The sequence below is a fragment of the Varroa destructor genome, unplaced genomic scaffold (genome assembly GCF_002443255.2).
Source record: "Varroa destructor unplaced genomic scaffold, Vdes_3.0 BEIS01000001.1, whole genome shotgun sequence".
NCBI lineage: Eukaryota > Metazoa > Arthropoda > Arachnida > Mesostigmata > Varroidae > Varroa > Varroa destructor.
In genome coordinates this window covers 6851096-6874181 of record NW_019211454.1, presented here as the reverse complement: position 1 = coordinate 6874181, position 23086 = coordinate 6851096, and the positions used below count along the sequence as shown (strand labels likewise).

Here is a 23086-nt window from a genome sequence, read left to right as displayed (position 1 = left end):
GAATTCACAAAAGAGAACAAATACCTTGTTCAAGTTAAACTCAGTTCCGAAAACTTCATTGCGAACCGTATGTTGGTAACACGAGTAGTAGTTCTCAACCGTGTTATTGCGACATCGAACATCTAAAGCATTAGCTTAGTACCTGAGGAAAAATACGGAACATTGTTTAATGTTCACACACCGCTACGCGCAGTGTTTTCGCTGCGCGTCCCGTATGACGAAACTGGGCTTGTTGTTGTTGTTGTCGTTGTTGTTGTTGTCGTCGTCGTCATCGTCGTCGCGTCGTCGTCGTCGTCGTCGTCGTCGTCGTCGCGTCGTCGTCGTCGTCGTCGTCGCGTCGTCGTCGTCGTCGTCGTCGTCGTCGTCGCGTCGTCGTCGTCGTCGTCGTCGCGTCGTCGTTGTCGTCGTCGTCGTCGCGTCGTCGTCGTCGTCGTCGTCGTCGTCGCGTCGTCGTCGTCGTCGTCGTCGTCGTCGTCGTCGCCGTCGTCGTCGTCGTCGTCGTCGTCGTCGTCGTCGCCGTCGTCGTCGTCGTCGTCGTCGTCGTCATCGTCGTCGTCGTCGTCGCTAGCCGCGATTGTTGCACAAATCTTTTGGCAGGAATAAGACCACCCGTAAACCATCCATCTACCATCGCAAATAATAATCATAGTCCCTTCTGTAGGCGGTGGCAAGTATCCGTGATGGCCATAACGGTAGATGCAGTTGCATTGTGGGACTGTGTCGGGTAACGATGGCGGCAGAGATGCGGTCACGCATCTGACGCACGGTGTCGCGACTGGTGGTAACCCGAGGTAAAGCTATTATTCAAATGGGATTCAACGAGCAAGTGATTAATTTATCCGTGCCGAATCCATCATAGTAGCGGAGCATAGAAAGAAAAAAGTTTTTCTCTGTTAATTTTTCAAGATGCTTATTTATTGAAGCTAACCTAATACTCAGCAGAGCCGTTGCAGTCGAGGAAGCCCACAGCGCTGCAACTAACGTATACGCATGTAGTAGGAGCCATTGTCTTCGCTTCGAAGAAGTGATCATAAGACATAGTGGTATCTTCTTTAACAAACACTCGCCCAAGCCATCCGTGGTCGATGGTCGGCTGAAGCAAAGCCTTCAATCATGGTGTTCTATATGCTTAGGCATCAAGCACAGACGTCAACATGTTATCTGGTGCGTGTCAGGCTACTTTAGTATTGAACATTTGTCACTCTTCCTGTTTTTTCTGCGTCACTTGTTCTATATACATCGAAAATACACGCGTCGGCGAATCATTTTGAAGCGACCCATCTATATGATGTTAGGAATCTACAACGAGCGGGGTCCTTCGAGTTGAATGGTTAATCAACAGCTTTTACCGGTCGAACACAGCCCGCCGTTATATTTTGTTTATGCGTTACATTATTGACAGAATGCTACGTCGCTTTGCCACGTCTCAGATCATTTTTGACCATTAGAAACAAAACAATAAGTGATCTTCTTAGAGAATATTTTAACGTTATGGCAGTGAATGCGCGGGCGCGACAGAGGCAAATGTCTAATTGTGAATATTCCCTGCCAGTGAACATTATATAGCTGCTCAAATTTAGCAAAACACATAAAATTAGATAGAAAAAAATTGTTAGAGCGGTAAAAATTCGCACTTCTTTCGGTACAAAGAAGATATTCTTTAGAAATTAATAAATAACACGTTGATCGATAAATTCGACTTATGGTCAAATGAACAGTGTTTTGGCTCAGGGTCGAATTAAATTGTGTCCTTCAATCCTCTTCCCCTCTTCTATTTTTCAGGACCAAATGCCGCAGGTGCCTATATTTGTCTTGAACGACGGCCGTCAATAGAGTGTAATATTATATTCATACGAATTGTACAGTACATTTGAATTGATCAGTCGTTACTTATATTACGATAGAAAAAAACCGAGACCCTCCATAAATTATTTAATTTTGAAAATTGTGACAAGCATTTTCATCTACAGAGTTCCGTTTGCGTCTCGAAATCCTTAAAGATTACACTGTAGAGATATAGTCTTTATACTAGCTAACAATCGGAACCACATAATTCTCAGTGTGACCCAATACGCTCCTAACATTAGGCACGATGCTAGACACAATATATATATATATCTTGAACTCCTTATTTCCAAATGGTCATGGTTGTTCATAGTTACAGCTCAGGCGTTCGCACATTCAATACTATCCCACGCCCGAAAGTGTCCAGGGTGACGTGTTATTTGCCCCCGTTACCTGCTGGCAGGTTGATCGAGCCTCAGTCCTGCTACCATAAATTGGATGAGATCATGAACAATTAGCGCCCGCATGTTTACCTCTAGAGGTCCATATACGGACGTCTACACACACACATGTATAGATTTAAGCACACAAAACATCGTACTGGTGGGCTTACACCATGATCAGACCCAAGCATTCGTCTATTAAGATTAACGCTCGAATCTTAGAGGCGCAGTCCATATGGGATTATGCACTGTTTCAAACTAAGCGGTGATACTCAAAGTAGATCAGTATCACTCTCACGGAAACTGCCATGGCATCTCCCATCCATTTTATTGTCTATTTATTATTCATCCTTAAACTGAAAGCACAGCAAGCGTTCACAACATCAAGAGTGGTCACAACGATGCCCGCCCGAAGACCCGGAGTAGAAACATGAGGACTGCGGCATCATCAGGCCGCCTTTTCAAGCAAGCCGAATAGACTGGAGAATGCTTGGAGGCTGCTTAAGGACTGCTTGTAGACGCTTTTAGGAAAAAAGTCTACGTTATGTCAAACAGGACTGACTCAGGAGGGGAGGGCCTTCTTTACGATGAAGTTGGCCGGGCTATAATCTGGCGTGTCCGTTCCGTAGAACAAGCTTGTATAGCTTCACTTGCCTTTTTCTTGCTAGCAGCATTAAAACAGCTCGCTGAGACAACCACGTCTTTTCAGACGGTTTTCACCTGAAGAAAGTGGCGGCTGGCGGCAGCAGCAGGAGCAGGAATAGGAATTTCAGCTCTGACACGACAGCAATTGCCGTTAGCGTGCTAGTTCATTCATGTACTTAAGACGAATGGCGCGTTTCTAAGCAGCAAATCCTTCAGGGGTACAGAACGACCGACACACCTCATATATAGATGTGGGTGCCTGAGGGCAGGTGATTACACAACGATACATAAAGATTTCGTACACAAGTATGGCGGTATGGCCAAGCAGCATAAGGCTCCCTAAAAATCCTTCTTTGAACACTTATTTACTACCAGAAAGGCAGAGGTAATCGAAGTCACGTCATCGTAGCTGGGGTAACACGAAACAGCATCGGCCGATGTGAGCGGGCAAAAGCGGGTTTCGAGGGCGCCATTCGTATTAGAACCTGAGATCTGCTTTTCTCAAAATACTGAACTGTGACGCTGTTATTGCAGCGTCAAGCGAAGAGCAGCATTAGCTGCTGCTCTTCTATGCTCCATTATAGCTATTGCGTTGCTTTACGAGGGACGATTGCCCCTTTCCACCAGCAGGTTCTAAGATGAGATTAAGTGGCCATTGAAATGAAGGTTTCGAAGATCGCTTACATAGTTGTATCGCTGGAGAACATCTATACGAGTATGTATGGGGCGTTGTGTCGCCGAATTGAGTTAATCTGTGATCTGCTAGGTGGCGAAAAAGAAATGGGCAAAGGGAAAATGTTCGCACTGTCGTAACCTTAAAAACAACAGGAAGGAATATAGATAACGTTGCTATGTTGGGAGAAAATCCAGCATGGCGACGGTAGCTTCCTGGTCCTTAGACAAGCTGGTAAGAGATGCTGGATGGTTACGCCGTATACTCCTATAGATTTGCGCAGAAAATTGAGGCATGTTTCAAATGATCATCAGGCGCGCACATATTCCTGTATGAGAAAAGAGAAAGAACGAGCATCGACAGTTTTTACTCTATAGTTTTATACTGATTTTTAATGTTCATTCGTTAGTTACAACAGTGTAAAGTGCAGCCCCATAGACGGGTCTGCTAATAGATTCGAATTATGTTACTGGAACCTCTGTTTCGTTCTGTTCTGGAACGAATATAATTGCAGCTCTGGGTCATTTTCGGAAATCTGTTTGTCCCCTTGGACGTAGCACCAAAAAAATAAACGTTTTTTAAGGTGTATCGTCAATCTACATTTCGACTGAAACAGCATCTATTTACTTGTTCAAATTAATAAGATGTACATTTTGATCTAATTAAAGTTCTGTCTAAAGGTGCTCGAGTGACCTCCTTCGGATTCGTTATCTCTCTTACGGAACGCAGAAGATTTCTCTATTGTGATAGGCTCGTGTATCCTTATAGTCATTGCTCTTGGTTATTCAAAAGTTCGTAATGTAAATAATAATAAGTCGAAAGAAAAAGAGGGTAAGAAAACAAAGTTAAATCAAAGGTTTCGAGCCACAGACCTCAATCTACGAAACTGACGCATCAAAACTCTACGAATTGATAATAAAATAAAGTAGGTAGGATTTTTAAGTTGATCCGTGTGTGTCGCTTGGGCTAACAACATGAAACCCGCTAGAGTTATTAAAATGTACTTGATTGAGAATCTTGCACAACCCTCTAGTTTTAGTACACAACTACTGGGCAAGATTAGTTTTTTTTTTTCTTTTTTTTTTTTCATAGAAGCTGGGGATTTTTTTGAATTTTACTAGTGATATCTAGAGTTTAGTACTGCTTTAGAAAAAAAAAAAATGTTCCGCGTTGTATGGCAAAATTATGGTGGCGTTGCACCACAGTGTTAATTTTTAGCAGGAAAGAATTGTTTTTTCAATGATTTTTTTCTCACTATTCACCATAATCATCGCAAACGTATTAAAAATGGAAACCTGCGTATGTATGTATATATATATATATATATATAGAGCTAATGAAGTAAGGTCACAGACACAGATCTGAGACAAAATCACACTCAAACTAAACATACGCATGCAGCTCTTCTATTATGTGAAACCGCCCTTCTGATCGGATCACATGTGACAACACTGTTGCTGAAAAAGCGTTTATAAACTGAATTGGAAAGGAAGGCTTTTATTAAGGGTATTATTAAATCCCTCTGTTTTTAGCTGCTGCAATTCAACTTGGCGTGCTCATAATGCATTTATGCACGACCTCTATTATTGGTGTGGGGCCTCTATTTAAGGGCCGCAAGCTGCTGTGATCTTCTGTCCGACCGTGATTCGTCCTTTGAAATAATGCCATACGTTTTCGATCATAATGAAATTGGCTCAATTTCCAGGACACTTCCAAGACCATTAGCGGTAAACACCGACGATTGATCATACATATATGCATACTTTCCACTTGGGAACCATTCTTGTATTGGGAGCAATATTTTCGTCAACGTTTTTTCACTGCATTTGCGTTTTCTCATAGTCCCGTTAACGACACAGAGTTCCTGTAGCACAACGCCCGTACTAACGTTTGACTTGTCCCGCCGATATGTACCAAACTCGTAGACGTTTTTGACTTGAGCGTTCCCGCTCGAGATGCGATTATTCAATCCATTTGAACCACGCGTGTTCGTACCAATGGTTTAGCAAAATGGTTTAGTTTACGATAATTAAAATCAGACATTTTGACGTCCTGTCGGAAAGTTTTTGTGGACATAGTGACTCTACGCGTCGCCACCGTTCAGCCCAACTGAGGAGCCGTTAAAGATCTGTTGGAACAATCCTGTCCTGTCGCTGCGCTGTGCGCCGTTTTTAAATTACAACAAAGGCACCTTATCTTTTGTCTTTCTGGGCTACGTTCTAGACTGCACACACAGACCCATTCCCCCACTTCTCTTCCGAGAGATTCTTTCGCAGTCCCAACACGAGTTCATTTATAGTCACAAAATCGCCAAAATCATTGATATTCACTTGAAAGTTACCGTGGGCCACGGCAACGCCATCGTCATAGAATAAATGAGAGAAGCCATATTCACTGTAGTACGTTCTGAATCATCTATATTTCTCTACGAACTATAGAAGACATGATCGGATATCTGAATCATACTTAATAGTCTAGAGAGTGTCTTCACAAAGGGAAATAGCTTTCTCATAAAAAAAAAAAATCGCGTACAGATGTTTCGCTTGAGTGCGGAGCTTTTTCCGATCAAACTTCACAACGTGTGAACTTTTTATATGTTATATATATATATATATTTCCACTTAAATGTTTCTATATGCGCTCTATTGTCATAAAATAGTAATTCCTATATGTACATTGAATTGAGCTAATAGTATTGGGTTAACCTCTTGGCTTTCACTTTGATATATGGACAGTTTAATTGAATAGTACGCCTGCTCCGTACCTACAGTTTAATACGCTTCGTTATCCTTTTATTTATTTGAAAGATAATAAGGACACTAAAACTGCTGCTGTGGTAGCCGTATCTATATAATAATCCCAAAATATTCGGCACTCGTCTCATTAAGCAGAAAATTATAGCACCCAGAACCATAGTTATTGTGTTGTTGTTATTATTGTTTTCGCGACCTGTTTCTGCTTTTGCAGGGGCTGTGTGATCACGCTCTGCTCGTAGCTCTCCATCAACTTATAAGACGCATTGTCCTATTAGTACATAGGGCTATAGGGTTTGCCTTGGCTCCAGTCCTTATCAGATCAGTGGGCCAGCTCAGGGGCCATCACTCTTTTGTTTGTCCTTTGGGAGCTAGTAAGCGCTCACGCCTTCAGCGTATACGGCGCTGCACATAAATCCCAGACTTACAAGTGGACTAGCAGGAATGTGGCGAGCCGACTATGCTTAGCCGCCTGCTGCTGGGGCACAAACCAAGACAGCTGGTTACGTGCTTGGCCGTTTAACCGTGCCGTGGTACGGTAGTGACGACGTCTGCATGATACATTAATGTCCGTCTAATCTCCGTCCACTATATCCGTGTTCCTCTTACCAGAGCATATAGCAAACGGGTGGACCGTCAACCAAATGTCGATGACGAGACATCTGGCAATGTAAGTGGTGCGGTAATACAGACAACTACATTGCGTGGCTGCTCTTGAACCTTGTGCTTCTGCTGTTGACGTTTCGGGTACATCCTAGTCGCCGCTCAGCGCCTCCGACGGCCAACGTAATTAACGGCAGGTAGCGAATGGGAGAATAATATTTATCCTGGAGATAATTTATCGTTTGACATTCGTTTTCCATTTGCATGGCTTCTTAGATGCGTTATTTCTTTTAGGGTTTTTTTTTCACTACCACGGCTTCCGACCTCCTCCAGCATTACTGTCCCCTTTCGTCCCTACCCCTTCTCACTGTATAACTTTCCCTTACCTCCACAACCTCATCACAGTTTTTTGTCATGTTTATATGCTCGTCTACTTTTATCTTTTTCTCCCACACAGGTTCGACGTTCCCTATTCCGTTATCAGCGTCCCTTATTGTTCTTTTAGAGTACACGGTGTATACACTAGAATACAGAGTATTACACGCCCAGACAAGTACGACAAACGTGCTTCTTTCGTCAGTCTTTAACTAGGCACTCCCTTTGCTCTCCACCGATTGGCAGCTGCGGAAGCAGATGACGTCGATCTAACTAGAGGATCTTCATCGGTGGGAGAATAGAAAGAAGGTTTTCAGCAGCGGGAGCAACGATGCAGGCAGGGCTGGAAACAGGACGCAGCTAAGTCGTTGCGTCGGGAGGCAGATCGTTCACGACTATCGACTGGGGCTGTATGATGCATTTAGTGAATGGCCATAGGAAAAAACGAATGGGTCTGGAACGGTTTTCTGTCTACCTACTGCCGATGCTGCTCGTTGCAGGGTATCGGCCGAGTAGCTACTATATAGACCGTTAATCCTGCCGAGGCCTACTTTGTAAAGCTCAATCATCTTGCCTGGACTATCTGGTCATCTGCACCGAACAGATCCCTCTCTTACATCGCGCCCAGTCGCTCGTCCAGTCATGGGAGAAACTTCCGACAGCCCACGACCAGTGGCCGGGTGCTCAAAGCTGTGGCTATGCCGTCCTACGCTTCCTTCGAGTGCATGGTTGTTCTCCATTTGTGTTCGGTAGGTTAGATGAGTAGCAAGGCCAGTCGTTCCAAGCAGCACGGCCTTCAACCGTCGGAACCTTTCTCTCGTACAACTATGCTGTACTGAAGAAGGACTAGACGCACCCAAGGCTTAGCTTGCCCCGTATTAGTCACATAGAACCGAGGAACAAAGGAGAGAGAGAGAGAGAGAGAGAGAGAGAGAGCGACAACTAGAGAATGATAGCTGGATAGAAAAATGGTGCAGAAGATAAAATGCATTTTCGAAAATGGCGTACGCTCGTATTTTGATAGGATAAAGAAGCGGTGGAACGTACATAGATGATAAATATGGATGGATACGAAAGCGGAGAAGAAAACAAAGACGAAAAGGATGGGGAACAGTAAGGTAAGCCCGCTACGTAACTGCGCAGCGTAGCAGAAGCTCTTCCAAGCTGACAAATTGGGCGATTTTCTCTTAGGCCATTTCCCTCCACGTCCCACCATGCTGCTTACCCTGATCGCCTGTTTCGCAGTCTTTTTTATCCGTCTAAATCTGCCGAAGTCCGGAATGCCCAATAGGAAGCATGTCTCTGCAAAAAAAAAACATCTGGCGGTATCAACCTATGCGGTAACGCTAGACAGGAAAAGTCAACACATAAAATTCATTGAATCGTTGATTTTTCTGGGTCGGATGATTTCGTAAAGACGTAAAAGTCACGCACAATTAGAGAAGGATCGTGCCGCCCACGGTCCTCTGACATGTATCCGCTCTGACATTAACTGGCGGCTTCGATAATCTATAACCCTATAATACCGTTGATTGATACTGCGTTTCGTTTCCGTTGTAAGTCTTGCGTGCATTATGTGTTCACGTTCCAAATTTACATAGCTTCAAGTTAAAACAGCGATCATTATTGGGTTCGACAAATATTTCAAGATTTATGCCCAGTATTACCATGGAACATTGATTTATACCGCTGCCCTCTAACCCGAAAGTAGGTTTATTTACGTATAATTTAAAACTAACACCATACCACAGGTTTCGAGATTTTGTAGACAGACATGTTGCCACTGCACTGTTGTATGGGAACGTTCGCTGTTGGCTTCTCTAGTACCAGCTATATAATGTGTTATTTTTCAAGTAGAGCTTGCTGCTGAATGTACGGCAAGTAGCAACAAGGTCAATTTCGAACCTAAATCTAATGTGTACACATTATGCACAAGATTAAATGATGACTTACTCATATCAACGATTTGGATAGCTCGTTACAATTATATTCTGCTATACCCTATAGACCGATCCATATCTTTTACCTCACCACTTCCGGACATGCGTCCACCTGCCTCTAGAGCTAATAATCGGCGATATAGCATTCCAGAGCCTGCGTAAACTCATAATACCATTGGTAGAGTGCATTCATACAGCTCCGGTTACTGCATCTAATGAAATACCAATCATTCAGTGATCTGCATTGCCTCACGATATAACTTGCCCTTGACTTGCAGGCGTTATTATGGAGGACCAGTGCAGCCGTCAATGGGATTAATAGAACACGTTTGTACAATATATATATACACTCGCTTCCTACTGTGGATGATGCATGCCGTTTTACAGCGGAGATCGGCTCGCGGTGATGCCTTCGGCGGGACGATTCTACGAAAGGCCGTTGTACGTTTTGTTTTATGGGAGAAGCTGTACACCTCAACTGACCTGCATGTGTCCGACCGTGACGGCAAACTGTAGGACCGACCTACTCAGACGGTTTGGGCTATTTGAGCCCGGTATTGAAGGCCATGGTAGCAGCAACTGTCATGGAATAGTTGAACTTTGAATCCGTTACTGTGGTGTGGATAGAATAACAGCTAGTCGGTGCCATTAGTATAAAATCCCTCTGAAACTCTTTCCGTTGTAGAGGCAAGGTCTCTGTTTAATTGCAGCGGCGAACAGTAGTGCGCAGAACGAACGTTATGATAACTCGAAGCAAACAACCCGCCCAGTTCACGATGCCCCGGTTAGCTTAGGCCTTGGAATAAAGTCTACCCTCCCTTCTGATCCTTTGTACCTATACAAGTACTTTCTTCTATAATGGAGTCATTGGACAATCGTTGGGTTCTTCATAGCCTACTTCCAGGCCTCTCTTTCCTAATCCATGAGTACATTGCTGCCTCGGATCCTACAGGAGGTCACTGTTTTCTCATGGTGATACCGCTACTGGCTGTGAACCTTTCAAGCTGAACCCGTGGATAGTAGCCTGAGTAGCTCTTTTACTATATAGCGTGTCACATAGGATGGTTAGGAAGTTCGTGTGAGGTGAACCTTGGAGTGCTCGTTACGCTGTATGTGTTTTGTCTCTACCGTTGTATCAATGATAAACGAATGTATTTTTGTGTATTAACCGGAGGTTGTGAAAATAGAGGATAAGATATTCATAGAGGCATATATTCATAAAGATGCGGATACGCCTACATGCGCTTGTTGTATCTGAGCCTTTTATCGTGAGCCGCTCAGAAGCGGTGATGGCGAACGCAATATAGGCGGCCCTATCAGTACTGCATAGTGGCCGTTGGAGTGAGCCGTTTCGAAACACCGGCGAGTAGAGGACAAGGGCGAAAAAGTTGATGGCTTTAAAAAAAAAAAAAAAAAAGTTACCCAAAAAAAAATACAACAAATTTAGTCATCAAGATGCTGGGTTAGTGTTCCACTTTACAATGTTGAGAGAACTGGACTAATTTGAAAGCAAAACATTCCACATCATTTTTTTGGCAGTAATCGAGTATTATCACAAAGGATCGTATTGGCCTTTGTGTGGATGTCAATGTAGATTACTACAATGCTACAATTTGCAAAGGGTCTGATAACCTTTTTGTAGATGTTGAACCGTATGTGCTGCCGTTAGCTATTTCCTTACGCATAGCCAATTCCATAAAGCTTTGCTGATGGAGCTGGAATTCGCTCCAAATTAATTAAGTCCTACTAATAGGCGCTTGTATGGACCCATATTGTATGGCCAGATTACTAACATACATAAAATAGTTCTTTGTTCCGTAAGTACCTTCGTAATTAAGTACGCTATTATTTGCATGTATTTTACTAGATAAAAACGTAGAACTCACCATTTAACCTGAATTGCAGATTGTTTCTTCAACAATGCCTTAGTCAATAAACGGAATTGTCGTTAACAAACGTTATCATATTTTTACAATGATATATGGGTATGTAAATGATACTCATGATCTATTGGATGCAAAAGTTGAGAGTAGTCGTTCCTTATACAATATAAATAAGCGCTTTGCAATAATATTCGAATCAATCGTGCCCCATAAATACGCATAGCTCGAAGGGATTCACCCGTATTAACATGGAAACACCTATAGATTATAGCAGGAGAATACGATGCTAGACGCGAGGGACCGAAAAGCAGGAAAAAAGCGACGGTCAGGTCGAGAGCGATCATGTCATGGAACACTTTTAGATATAGACAAATACGTAAACGAGCACGGAGACGCATCAATAGCCTCCGAATTCACGGGTTGTTAGCTAAGCGTTAACCGCGAGTCTAGTCAGAGCCAGCTATCCGGACGGTACCATCTGCGGGACGGTTTTTCTAGATTGTCGTATGTAACTGACTCCCTATTGCCTTCCGGTAAGCTGTTTAGTTTGACATAGTCTCCATAACTAGCATAGCCAAATATGTAATGGCAACTATCTTGAGACCGGGGTGCCATTGTGACCGTGGCCGGTTGCCGAGCATTTGATTCTTTGTCAGTCGGTAGCCGGAGGTACATCCGGTAGATGGCGAAGGATGTGCTGGCGACAGAATTTCAGCAAAAAAAGAATACGAATCGTCAACACTGTTCAAACCTCTTATAGTCCTTTCGACCAGAGTGGCTGTGGGGTGGCTCGACCGGCTGTGGTCCGATCTGGATCAGTACTGAGGCTCTCAAGGTTTTCCCCTCTTGTCACAAACCACGAGCCAGCCCTATCTCGCTGTCGGTTGGAAAGGAACGCTGCTTCTTCAAGCGTCTTTCTGTCCCTGGCCTGCGGACAACCAGACAAGCGGGTAGGGGCATAGACATGCTGCTGGCTGGATGCTCTGCTTGTTGTGTGGTCTGTATTCACCGCACTGAGTGCTCAGTGGTCGGTGCTCTAGAGATCCACTGAGCACTACGGTCCTCGTCTGCGAATGCGGGCAAAACAGGAAAAGAAGACCAAGGGGCAAAAGAAAACGCAAGAAGGGTCGAGCGTGAATGATAGAGGCCATGCACATAATAGAGATGGCATACCGAAAGTATGGATACCGTGCTCGTCACGGTCCGGTCACAGGGGGCGCCCATGTTGAGGATACCGACTAGCGGTGCTCCATATGGGGGTAATGCAATCAACTAGCGTTCGTTGCCTTCCGCTAGACCACTAGGGCCTTTCTCAGTTGCAAACATGGGTCAAGGCAATTGGACATGGGTCGTAGAGATGGCCGCTGCACGGGACAGAGCCAGGGACATACCGGCGATGCCACGGACGAAGTCCACAAATGCAACGGTGTTGGCTGTTGTGGCGACCAATGGACATGCAGGCGAAAAGCGCTAAGAGCAACATTGCCGACATACACTCTCACATATACACAGCGTTATACTGTTTTTATAAAGGCAGTAAGGCCAGCACGCAAGAAGGGGGGGGGGGGCATGTAAAGAGACGTATGTACATGGCTTGTATGGACAAACCGTATTCGCGCCGCTGTAGTTGCGTGGACAAGGACAAAATCTTTGCCACCGTTGTGACCGCTGAAGTTGCCTTTGTCGCAACAGCTTTTGCCGCAAACAACGTTGTTTATGTGAAGGTGGTGGCCGTCTACTGGCTGGTCGGTGTTTGCCGGACGAGTGCAAACTTGCTATTCTTGGGATGATCTATCCGTTTTGCTTGACTTCTGTATGTCCACGAACAGCGCTGTCGGCTTGCCCTAGCAGCCGGTTGCCCAATAGGAACATAGATGACCGGCGTAAAGAAGCTGGTGGCGACGGAATCGGAGAATGGTGAGGGACACAGCAAGGGTACTGTGTAAGCATGCTAGGCCTTAGACTGGTTGCTTGACCTGCATTGTCGGGTCTGGTACGCTAGTCCTCGACTTCGCTGCATCTTGGTCTAGAGGCCCTGGAGTTGCATTATAAGCAGTGAAGAGCCATCGTTACTAAAATTTAGCCACGTTACACGGGAGTGGCAATCGAACTAGGCCCGCAGATGTAGAGTCTTGCAGGCACCCACTAGAAAGGCATTCTGTCCTTGACTCTATCGTTTGTTCCGCCGAGTTCCTTATGTCTTAATCCTCCTATCCGTGCTTTGTTTTCGTGGTTCTCTAAAGCCGTTGTCACATCCTGGTTGCTCGCGTCTCTGGTTGTAGAGGACCGTCGTTTGGCGCCAGGCAGCGGTCTCAGTTTGCCTTTTTGCTCTGTCTGCTCCGGTTTTGCCCCGATAGTGTGGCCTTCCCTTCTCCGTTTTTGCCTAGACTAGCGTTGCTTTCACCGATAAGTAAGGCGACAACAGGAGGGCGCAGTCCTCTAGGTCCGGATGGTAATGCGCCTTTGCACTGGCCATCGGCCGCTAACTACCGCTACTGTGAAAGCAAATTATTTTAGGCTGCTCCTTGTTCTGTCACCGTCGCGCCTCATCTGCGTCGTCCTTCTCTACCGAAAATGACGAACAACGAACAGCTCCTCGCTGTTTAGCCTTAGTCCGGCCCAATTTTCCTTGCTAGCTGTCTGCATCAGCTCCTGGTTAAACATACACTACCAATGAGAGCGAAATGGTGACGAGAAGGCCACTGCTTTTTTCGAGCGGCACTCGATAGCATCGGGGCAAAGATTACTGGGCCGACGCCTTCTTGTTCCTTACCGTCGTTATCGTCTGTTGTCGGTCTTTTCCTTAAGCCTCTCTATTAGCTCAAGCAACTAATCATCAATATTGATCTCTGCTAGATATTAACCAGTCAGCTTAGCTGCTACCAATGTTGTCGGCGGCGACTCTTCGAAATGTTCACGCTTGCCGCATAGCAGTACAGGTTGTGGTAATACTTATTGCTATTATTATTTAGATTATTGAATGCGTTCGTCAATGGCCAAAGCGACGGCAGAAGCATTCGATGTGTAGATTGTAATAGGTAAATAGACGTCCTGACGACTGGCTGGTAGGCTTGAACGACTGGAGTTGCTGAGCCATCGGGTTAAACAGAATGAAAAGGCATTAAGCTTGAACAAATGCCTGGGTTTATCGCGGGTCTGTTCTGTGCTCGGTGGCTAGGGCGTATGTGCGACAGACGAGGTCAATTAATGGGCGCTCGGCATTTTCGATATGTATACATATATGTATGTACCGAGGTAACTTTATTTATATATTATTTACCATTCCGTCCTTTGCTAATCGATCTCCGACCTCAGTCGAAGCAAGGCTTCGTTACATGATAATATAGGCTCCTTCCAGAGGCATTCCTATATTTATCTTGCGGCTTACACTTCTATTGCGCGAGAACGAATGCCTTCAAATGAAGAATTCTACTGTTTCGTTCAGTAGCGGGCAAGCGGTTGCCTTTGTCAGTCAACAGTGAGGTGTAAAAGTTCCACGTAAGGCGACCAATAGGCCAGCAGAGCAATGCGAAAACGGTATGTAGACAGGTGAGTTTGGGCCGTTCAGTCTGCTCGGCCCAGATTTAATCGTGTGCTTCGTTGACTCCTGAAGATTTAAACGAAACATTGGTTCATTTTTACATGAAAAGCGTATGTATCTTGTAAAATAACTCAGTGATGCATATAAGTGTAGCACGGGTTAAAATCTGCTAAAGCCTTGATTTGTGGCTAGTAACCTTAAAGCTCATTACAGCAAGTTTCTGTAATACTCTGATTCTGGAATAATAAAGCATGATTAGATTATAATATAAATATAATATTTCACGGATGCTATTAAGACGAGCCGTATTAAACCCCATTTGGTCGCATTTTTTTATAAGGATATGAGATCAGAATCATTACACTACGATAGAGCCAGTACATTACTACTATTTCTACGGGGTAAAACACCGCCAGGAGATTATCCTCGGTCGATTGAGTAGATATAGTATCATTGCAACGAGAAAGAGGGCCCTCTTGTTTGCCTAGGCAACATCAAAACAAAACTCAACAAAGAAGACAAAACCGAGGAAACAGAAATATATACTGCTCGTTGTCAGTGCTGATATGCGCTTGTGAATCTCGAGGGTCAACAATACGATCCACAAAAAAATAACGCCTGTCGCCAATAAAGGAGAAGTAGGGGTAAAACTGAAAACTAACCAAAAAAAAAGTTTACCAACTTTAAATCAAGCACCGTTGAGGAAAGCCCAAGTGTTATATCGAAAGGCCGACTCACTGTGAAGCTTGAGAAGTAAGGAAGGGTGAGTACTGTCGTCAACTGTGGTAAGTGTCTGATTGTTTCTACTGCCGCCATGGATAAGGCACTGGTGTTATAAGTCTCCTACAGAATATTAGCGTGAACCGGTTTACAAGATGCTGAAACACGAAAATAAAAAGGGTTCACAGGTATCTGTGTAGTGACTGGGAAGTTTATCTCGTGCACAAATAATTAAGCGTGGTAATAAAGAAACAACAGCTAATAATTTGAAGTCAGCCAACGTCGTAAATTGTATGGACAAATAACATTTGCATAGCGACACGCAAGCCCTTAACGCTAGAGATTGCTTTTTAAGAAGCTAAATAGAAAATATCCCACATGTGAAAACCGTTGAACGAAAACTGCTTGAAGCTTTTATTTAAAATTCTCTCGTGTCGCTTCGAAAAGTCTTAGATAACCCCAGAACGGACCAAATTAGACTTACTCACAAGCTTAGGCCAGCTTGCTTGACTTGAATCACGAGGTCCTGTGTTAAAAATAATCTAGGGTTCAGCAGAACAACCATACAGCCTTGAGGGGTAAAAAGCGCATAATTAGTTGAGACTCCGCTATATATTTGTAGATTGTCTAAAGATCGCTATAGGAATTGTACGTAACGGGAATGTGGCTTTCAAAGCTCGAAACCCTCCTTTATCATGCCCGGACACCCCTAGCATACCCAGTAACTCGAACCGCTAACCTATTGCATAGATACAGTTGAACATTGAATTCAACTCAGTGCCCTAACAAAGCTCATAATAAGCTCGGCAACTGCTTCATTGGAGATGTTGTCGGCCAATTCGAACTTTCGTGGGTTCTTCCTCCATTGGGAGAGTTTAAGAATCTAATGTCGCGGAAACGACAAAGAGTTTGTATCCGCCTGTTCCACAACGTCCCCATTCCATCCAATTCTTTTTCGAAATTACACAGTCACATCGATCGACATTTGTAGGGCTAATACTTGGAGCGGACGAGATTACGCGTTTCTGTTCTGGGGACAGCGATTAATTTCCTTACAAGCTTAGTTTGAACGTCCTTGAGGTTTTGCGAGCCGCAAAGGTCTGTACATTAGGTATATTATGACTATTATATTAACTATGCTGCATATTGGCGGGAGTTCTGCCTTTCCTATGGAAGTTAGGTATATATCTATCACAAACTTTTTGCCACGATCCTTAACAGAATCGACTTTCACTATCAACTAAAAAGTGATCTTCACAGCACAAAATGCCTATCTACTTCTGACAGTTGGTAAGCAAACATTTCAAGTTTATGATCTAAATAGATGGGGTCGTCTTATCATGAACTCAACATAGGGTCCTTTCCTCATAATCACGCCTTTGGCGCCTACCAATTGATATTAATTCGTAGTGCGACCTTTTATATTATTGACGAGTTGCCCATTTCAGTCTGCTCGAATGAGGCTGTTCAGGTCTCTACATTAGCCAAATCGTAAGTTGCAGCCGTAGATTAATAATAATAGTCATATCTTACTTTCACGGATGATGCATACTTCACCTTCGTAACAACTTTCCACGCGCTGCCACTGTTGACTTTTGGGCCGTGTAGATAGATTTGTGTCCATCAATGACAGCAAGACGGCTTTCGTAGTGTACGACTTAAAATAGCCATTTCTCTTTTTAAGGGGCCTTTTCACTGTCGAGGCAACGCTGTCAGGAGAGCACCGTACATAGCTTCAAAACTTAGGACTTAATGACATCGCAATTTTTTGTCCTTTACGAGCGTCCTTCCTGGCCTTCTCCTTTGAAAGCGGCTCGAAATGAATCGTCTTATCATGTCCCGCGAACCCTATAAATGGCAATGAGATGGCTCCTACCACTAGACATGCCTAAAAGGAAAGAAGGATCTGAGGACGATTTAAACTTTCTAGTCATAGGCGAACGTCATAGGCTACGTGTTCCTGGAAAAAATACATATTTAATCTCCATGTCTCTATTTAATTATAGAAAATGTCCTAATAACTTACAGAAGTTAACGAAGTATGTTTTATAGACAAATGAAACAGTTTTATTTCAAAATAGTAGAGTGGACTTTTCTCAACAACCAAAGACCTTCAGATGTTACGTTTTTCACACAATTTTAAATTAATACACCGTGGCCTTTTCGTATGTTAAAATAAGGATCTTGCAGTAAATATTTTTAGAGGATTATGTTCTTTTCAAACACAAACTTCAAATTACATAGTACCTCTTATTGCAGCATGCTTAGCGCAAAGTCATTCTGTAGATCGGAGTTTACATTACAGCCATTCCACTCTTAATACTTTCATGGTGTCATCGGTTTTGCATCTACCTTGTTGCTTCTAATTTAGCGTATCTATCATTCAAAACACAATATTTTTCTAAATCTGGTTATTAAAAATGTATCTACAAAAACCAGAAAAAAAATACATAGTAGCATTTCTCTTTTCAACGAAACAGTATATCGTTCTGTCTAATTCAACGTCTGGCCACGTGAATGCGGCCAGCCACTACCCGATACGCCACCTTGTTTACTTTTCGCAACGACTACCCTTTCTCTCTTTTGCGACTTCGCCCCCTTTTTACCCTCTCTATTTTTTCTCTCACCCCGGTTTCACCGTTTTGTCGTTATTGTCGCAGCCATCGCTCGCCCGATTCCTAGCTAGCTATGCAGATGTTATTTGTCACAACGCGCGTCCCATACCACACATCCTTCTTACTGCTTATGCGGTTTGTATTTCTACCTCGTTTCCGTACACTTTTGGCCATCCGGTCATTCGGTCAGTCGTTTATTCTCCTGTTCGCTGGTTTCAGGACGTGGACCTCTATATGCACTGTCTGGTTCGTTGCTCTCCCTAGTGCCTTCCCCCTAGCAGCAGCGTTGTTATCGTATCCAAATACATACACTATAACAGGACAAGGCCAAGTATCGTGTCAGAACGTCACTTGTTCTGACATCCTTGGCTTTCGGCTTCATTTCTCCTTCGCGTTACTGCTGCTCCTGCGTCTACAGCGCTTTAGCTTCTCCAGCAGACACGCAACAGTGCGGGTTTCCGCAAGGATGCCATGCACGGCAGCCACGAACGTCATGCATACAGTATGGAGAAAAACATATGGACGTTCAACAGGCGTGAGGACTGAAGTCAGAGGGGGAAAGGCAATTGCAGCCTCCGTAGCGTCTGCAGCTGGTGCTGCTACTGCCGTCGCCCCCGCCGCTTCAGAAAACCGCTTCAGCAATGCTAGCTATTTTCCTCTGGCTATTCCTTCCTCCTGCAGTTGGTCCTTTTACATCATCCTAAATCTTGGGGCGGAAGGCAGGCAACTTCAGAATACCAAGACAGGAGCTTGGTGTTGGATCCGCGTCCGAAACCCTAATAGAAATGCAGCGTTCACTGGGTATTGTAAGGATTTAACTGCAGTTGGACGGGGTTCAGACTAACAGTCGGATGTAATAAAAAGCAACGTTTTGTATGCTTTCGTGCGCCTCCGTTTATCTATGCACGCTGCTCATCGTTGAACGCATTGCGTCAAATAGACCGGTAACGGTATGGCGCTCTGCTTCGCTGGCTGATTCACTATTTGGTACGTGATATGGTTTTGCTTTTGTCTGTGGAACAGATGTATAGGTGTCATGCGGGTTAGATACGAAAATACGGAATTGGAAAACGGAGAAGCTTGAGATGGCAGAGTATGGTAAGGCAACATGTTAAGGGGGTGGGGGGGGGGGTAGCGAGTGAGCGCCCGCGCCTGGTCTCGGCCTCGGAGTCTGGAGGAGCGACATCATTTCTGGTCACTAATTGATTGCTTGCTTCTTGGACGCACAAGTGCGTGGCACGTAGGAGGGCAGTGCGTATTACAATTAGGGACACGCCGCCGTCGCCATCCACCAATTATACTCTCCTAGCAAGCAGAGGATGAACCAAGCGAACTGGCTTACCTACTTCTTTTTATTAGTTCAGCAGAGCTGCAGCTTCCTGTGCACGTCTTCGACCACCTCTTCCGCTACTAACTCATATTCAGAAAACAAATGAATTCGAGGGGATTTTTGAGACGGACAGAACAAAGACTGCCAAAGAACGACCCTTTTCCGTAGGAATGGTTTGACCCACTCCCTAGACTGGTTGGGATATGGATCAAACGTGGTAACAGTTGACGAGCTGACGAACGAATATTAAAGCTGCAAAAAGAGAGCGATGATTAAGGAGAGCTAAACATGCTAGGATTGCCCAGAAAAGAGGTAGGCCACTTAAAGGGTATGACTCTCCTCTTCATAAAAGGCTCTCCTTGCTTGCTGGTTTGTAGTCTATGTATGTCTAGTTGCGTGTTCTTGCAATGCCTATTGAAGCTCAGAATAGGAGAGGAAACAAACAGAAGCAAGTGCCTGTTATGTTCGAGTTCCGCTTTGAATCTTACTGAATAGAAAATCAGATTCAGACGGCGAGAGGTGCGGCTGGCTGGCATTATGGTGACCAGGCAATAGAACGGCCAAAAGAAGATTGTTCCGTCTTAGAAACGGTATAACCAGAAACATCTGTTCATAATCAATGGTTTAGCCGAATGAACAACTGGCTCTACAAGGAAAGATAAGAATCAGATGAAAAATAAGGAAAGGTAGAAGAACGCTAGCAAACAACGTTATATCATTTCTTGCCACGGTTCACTTTATGGATTTTGATCCGCTTATTAACCCACCAGAACACTAGCGGAAAGGATCCGTTCCTCAAGAATTTTTGGAATGTATTACGTTTTTTTGACGTGGCGTTAACTTGAATAAGCCCTGATCCAGGATAAACCAAAACAACGATGTGACTACAACCAGGCTACATAATGAATTTATATAACTCATTCCCTTGCATAGAGCAACTAGCTTGGAAGTCAATTAGGCTAAATGTATCCACATTCATGATGCCCTACTTAAAACTACGCAACAATATATGGTTCACAGAACATTGTCGTACTCAATAATCACGGCTGAAATAATAATGGCTATAAATGTAAATTTTAATCGTATACAGAACGATACTATCAATGACCGATCAATCATTTACCTGAAAGCCGACACTGATGAACGACCCACACGCATGAGTTCGCTAGGAAGAGACAGGAATGTAAATAACCTATACAAAGAAAAAAGCCCAACTGAGCGTATCAGCTTGTTGTATTTTAGAAGAAAACGTTTTACGTCGCCAGCCAAATTAGTGAATCCTATAAATCACTGACGTAGCTGGCGACCGAAGCAAACGTCAACTACAACCTAACCCCCTTCACAAAAAGTAACATTGGCAGTAGAATGAATGACAGCGCAGATTTTGCAAAAAAAAAGTCGGGACACATCTGCTACTGGTCAGTCGACAAAATTCAACATAGTTTCAACAGCTTCCCAATTACTACGACAAGCGACTATCTCATGGACAAGAAAATAACCCCGGGCTGTTTTCATCAGCTGAGTGAGTGGCGGCTGTAGTGAACCTCTGATTCTCGGTCGTCTATATGCTCAGCTGGGGGCAATGATCTGAGTGTTAGCCTGCCTGGGCCTCTGTCTGCCAGGGGAACTTTATGCGCACTAGCAACGTTTGCTTGCTCTACTTACCACCAGCATGTTAATGACATCCTCTGTCTTTCTCTCTCTATATACATATACCCGCTTTTCCTCGGGCGTTTTTCCCCACTGTCCTATACAGGTAATCTGCTTTTTAGGCACATCTCGTTTTAACTAGCTGCACAACCTGATAAAATACACTACACAATAATATACAACGTACTTACTCAGTGTGGCTGTGCGGTGGGCAGTACCATTGACCTATCCTTTTTTCTCGCTACATCTGCTGCAACTCGTAACACAAGGTTATCCTTAGTCTTGAGTGTTCTCAGTATAATGACAAGGAAATGTAGTGGTATGGGGAGTTTTAGTGACACGTGGCAGAGCACAATACACTTCCTTAATCTGATAGCTTGCGACCCATATTATTGTGACCCCAAGGCAGCATCAGGCTGAACTAAAAGTCAATCTAATTAGCTCAAAGGCTTCACACGTGCAGATGCATGATATGCCGACACAAATAATAGAAATCTCTCAAGTGACGGTTATTGAAGGTGAAGGCAATCTCAGACATCCCTGCCTATTTTCTAAGTCCTGACTGACGATTGGCAATGTACAATTGGACGTTGATCCGTTGTTTGCCAACTGTATCCTTCCAAATAAATCGGCTATCGCGTTTGAGGCTTTTTGCTTGCTAACTACCTTCTGTCTTTCAGACAATATATAACCAACTGTCTACAATTATATGGCGGCGAAAAGGCACGGAGTGCCTCAACTCAGGATAAACCTCTCAGATGAGGTTGCCCCCCAGGTCCAAACGGTTCAAGCAACGTGGAGCGACCAGAGAGGCGCGAGCAGACCCGCCACTGCGCTACGCCGAAAGAGCTTCCGTTTTTAGCTGGTGAAAGCGGCTCCACGTCGCCTCGCCATTGCCACACTGTTGCCGCTCTGTCCAGTCGTAAACGAAAATCAGTGGCAAACTCTGTCGGCCCGATACGTACAGCTTAAGACCTGCTGCTTGTCTTACTTGCTACACAGATCGTTGCGTTCCTCCGGACCACTGTTCCACTCATCGCAGGTCTGATCTCGCGAGCGAAATTTAGAAGACAGCAGCGCAGGGTACGGAAGATCGACAGGACGGATGGGGACACATAGTACCCCAGAAAAGCATTCCACAAAAAAGATTACGTATACCAGAAGACGTATCGGCTCGAACGCATATTCGGATATGCTGTGCATATTGCCATTTGTGCATCGACTAAGCTGACGAGACATTGCAACGTATCGGCAGATGAAAACGTTTTAAGAATCATTTCAATCACTTAAATAATTGAGAGAAATTTATCAAGATTCGCATAATTATAGACATGAGGCTCTTAAAAGAAATCCTTGTAAAGGATATTTTAAACGTGGGTAAAATGAGAGTTTACAATAACAGTAATAACAATAAGAATAATCGACGTATTGCTGGAATTGATCAAGGGGTGACAAAATCGTCCGTGGCTATCATAACGGGGGGGGGTGGTTTTGCTGTAACCAATGAGGATCCGCAAAAATGATCGCGGTAATTTTTCAAGTCGATTAGTTCCTCTTGATTTCAGATACTGTTTCATTTTTAAGTGAGGCAAATGGCGCATTAACAGATAAATTAAAGCTGCCGTCTATAAGAGTAACGTGAATAAATTTAGAGAACGCATTGACTAAATATGGAAAATCAACGTTGATTTGGTTAGGAAATTTCAAACGATTATATTTTACTTAAGGCACTCTCGACGAAATACAGTACGTAGTGCAGATCTATTATACCTGCATCGTAGTATGAGGCAGTTCGCTAAAAAGCTATGGTTCAAAAAGCACAAGAAAAATGAAAACGACACAAAATTATTTTTAGCTTCGAGACCTGGAGAATTTGATAGGTAGTAATTAGAATTTTTCCAACAAAGTTCCGGGATCATCATCGGTCGATTTTCGGTTCGTTTTGGCTAAATCTCTACTACAAGTCGTTAGCGTAAGTGTATGAAATTCTTCTCAGATTTCCTGTCAACGGTATAGTAACTAGACAAGAGACAGACAAACAACACAAATCAGTTATCATCATTTAATAGGATATATCCGGCGAGACTACCCTGGATCATTTGTAAGAACACAACGTTTCAGGCAATGATG

At 43.9% G+C, this 23086-nt stretch overlaps 1 protein-coding gene across 10 annotated transcripts in view; it reads right to left on the bottom strand.

The window, feature by feature from the left end:
• The window catches only part of LOC111242808 (uncharacterized), a 403678-nt gene that overhangs the window by 22038 nt on the left and 358554 nt on the right, over positions 1-23086 (bottom strand). For 5 of the 10 annotated variants that reach the window (XR_015317516.1, XR_015317519.1, XM_086975431.1 and 2 more), the window contains exon 4: positions 143-797. Coding sequence is in view for 6 of the 10 variants with exons in the window: in XM_086975431.1 (XP_086831557.1) it covers positions 174-797 (624 nt within the window). In the remaining 4 variants the exon portion in view is untranslated. Of the gene's footprint in view, positions 1-142; positions 798-928; positions 3875-23086 lie in introns of those variants that run through there. The other 5 variants (XM_086975453.1, XM_086975448.1, XM_022787632.2 and 2 more) reach the window with 2 other exon arrangements.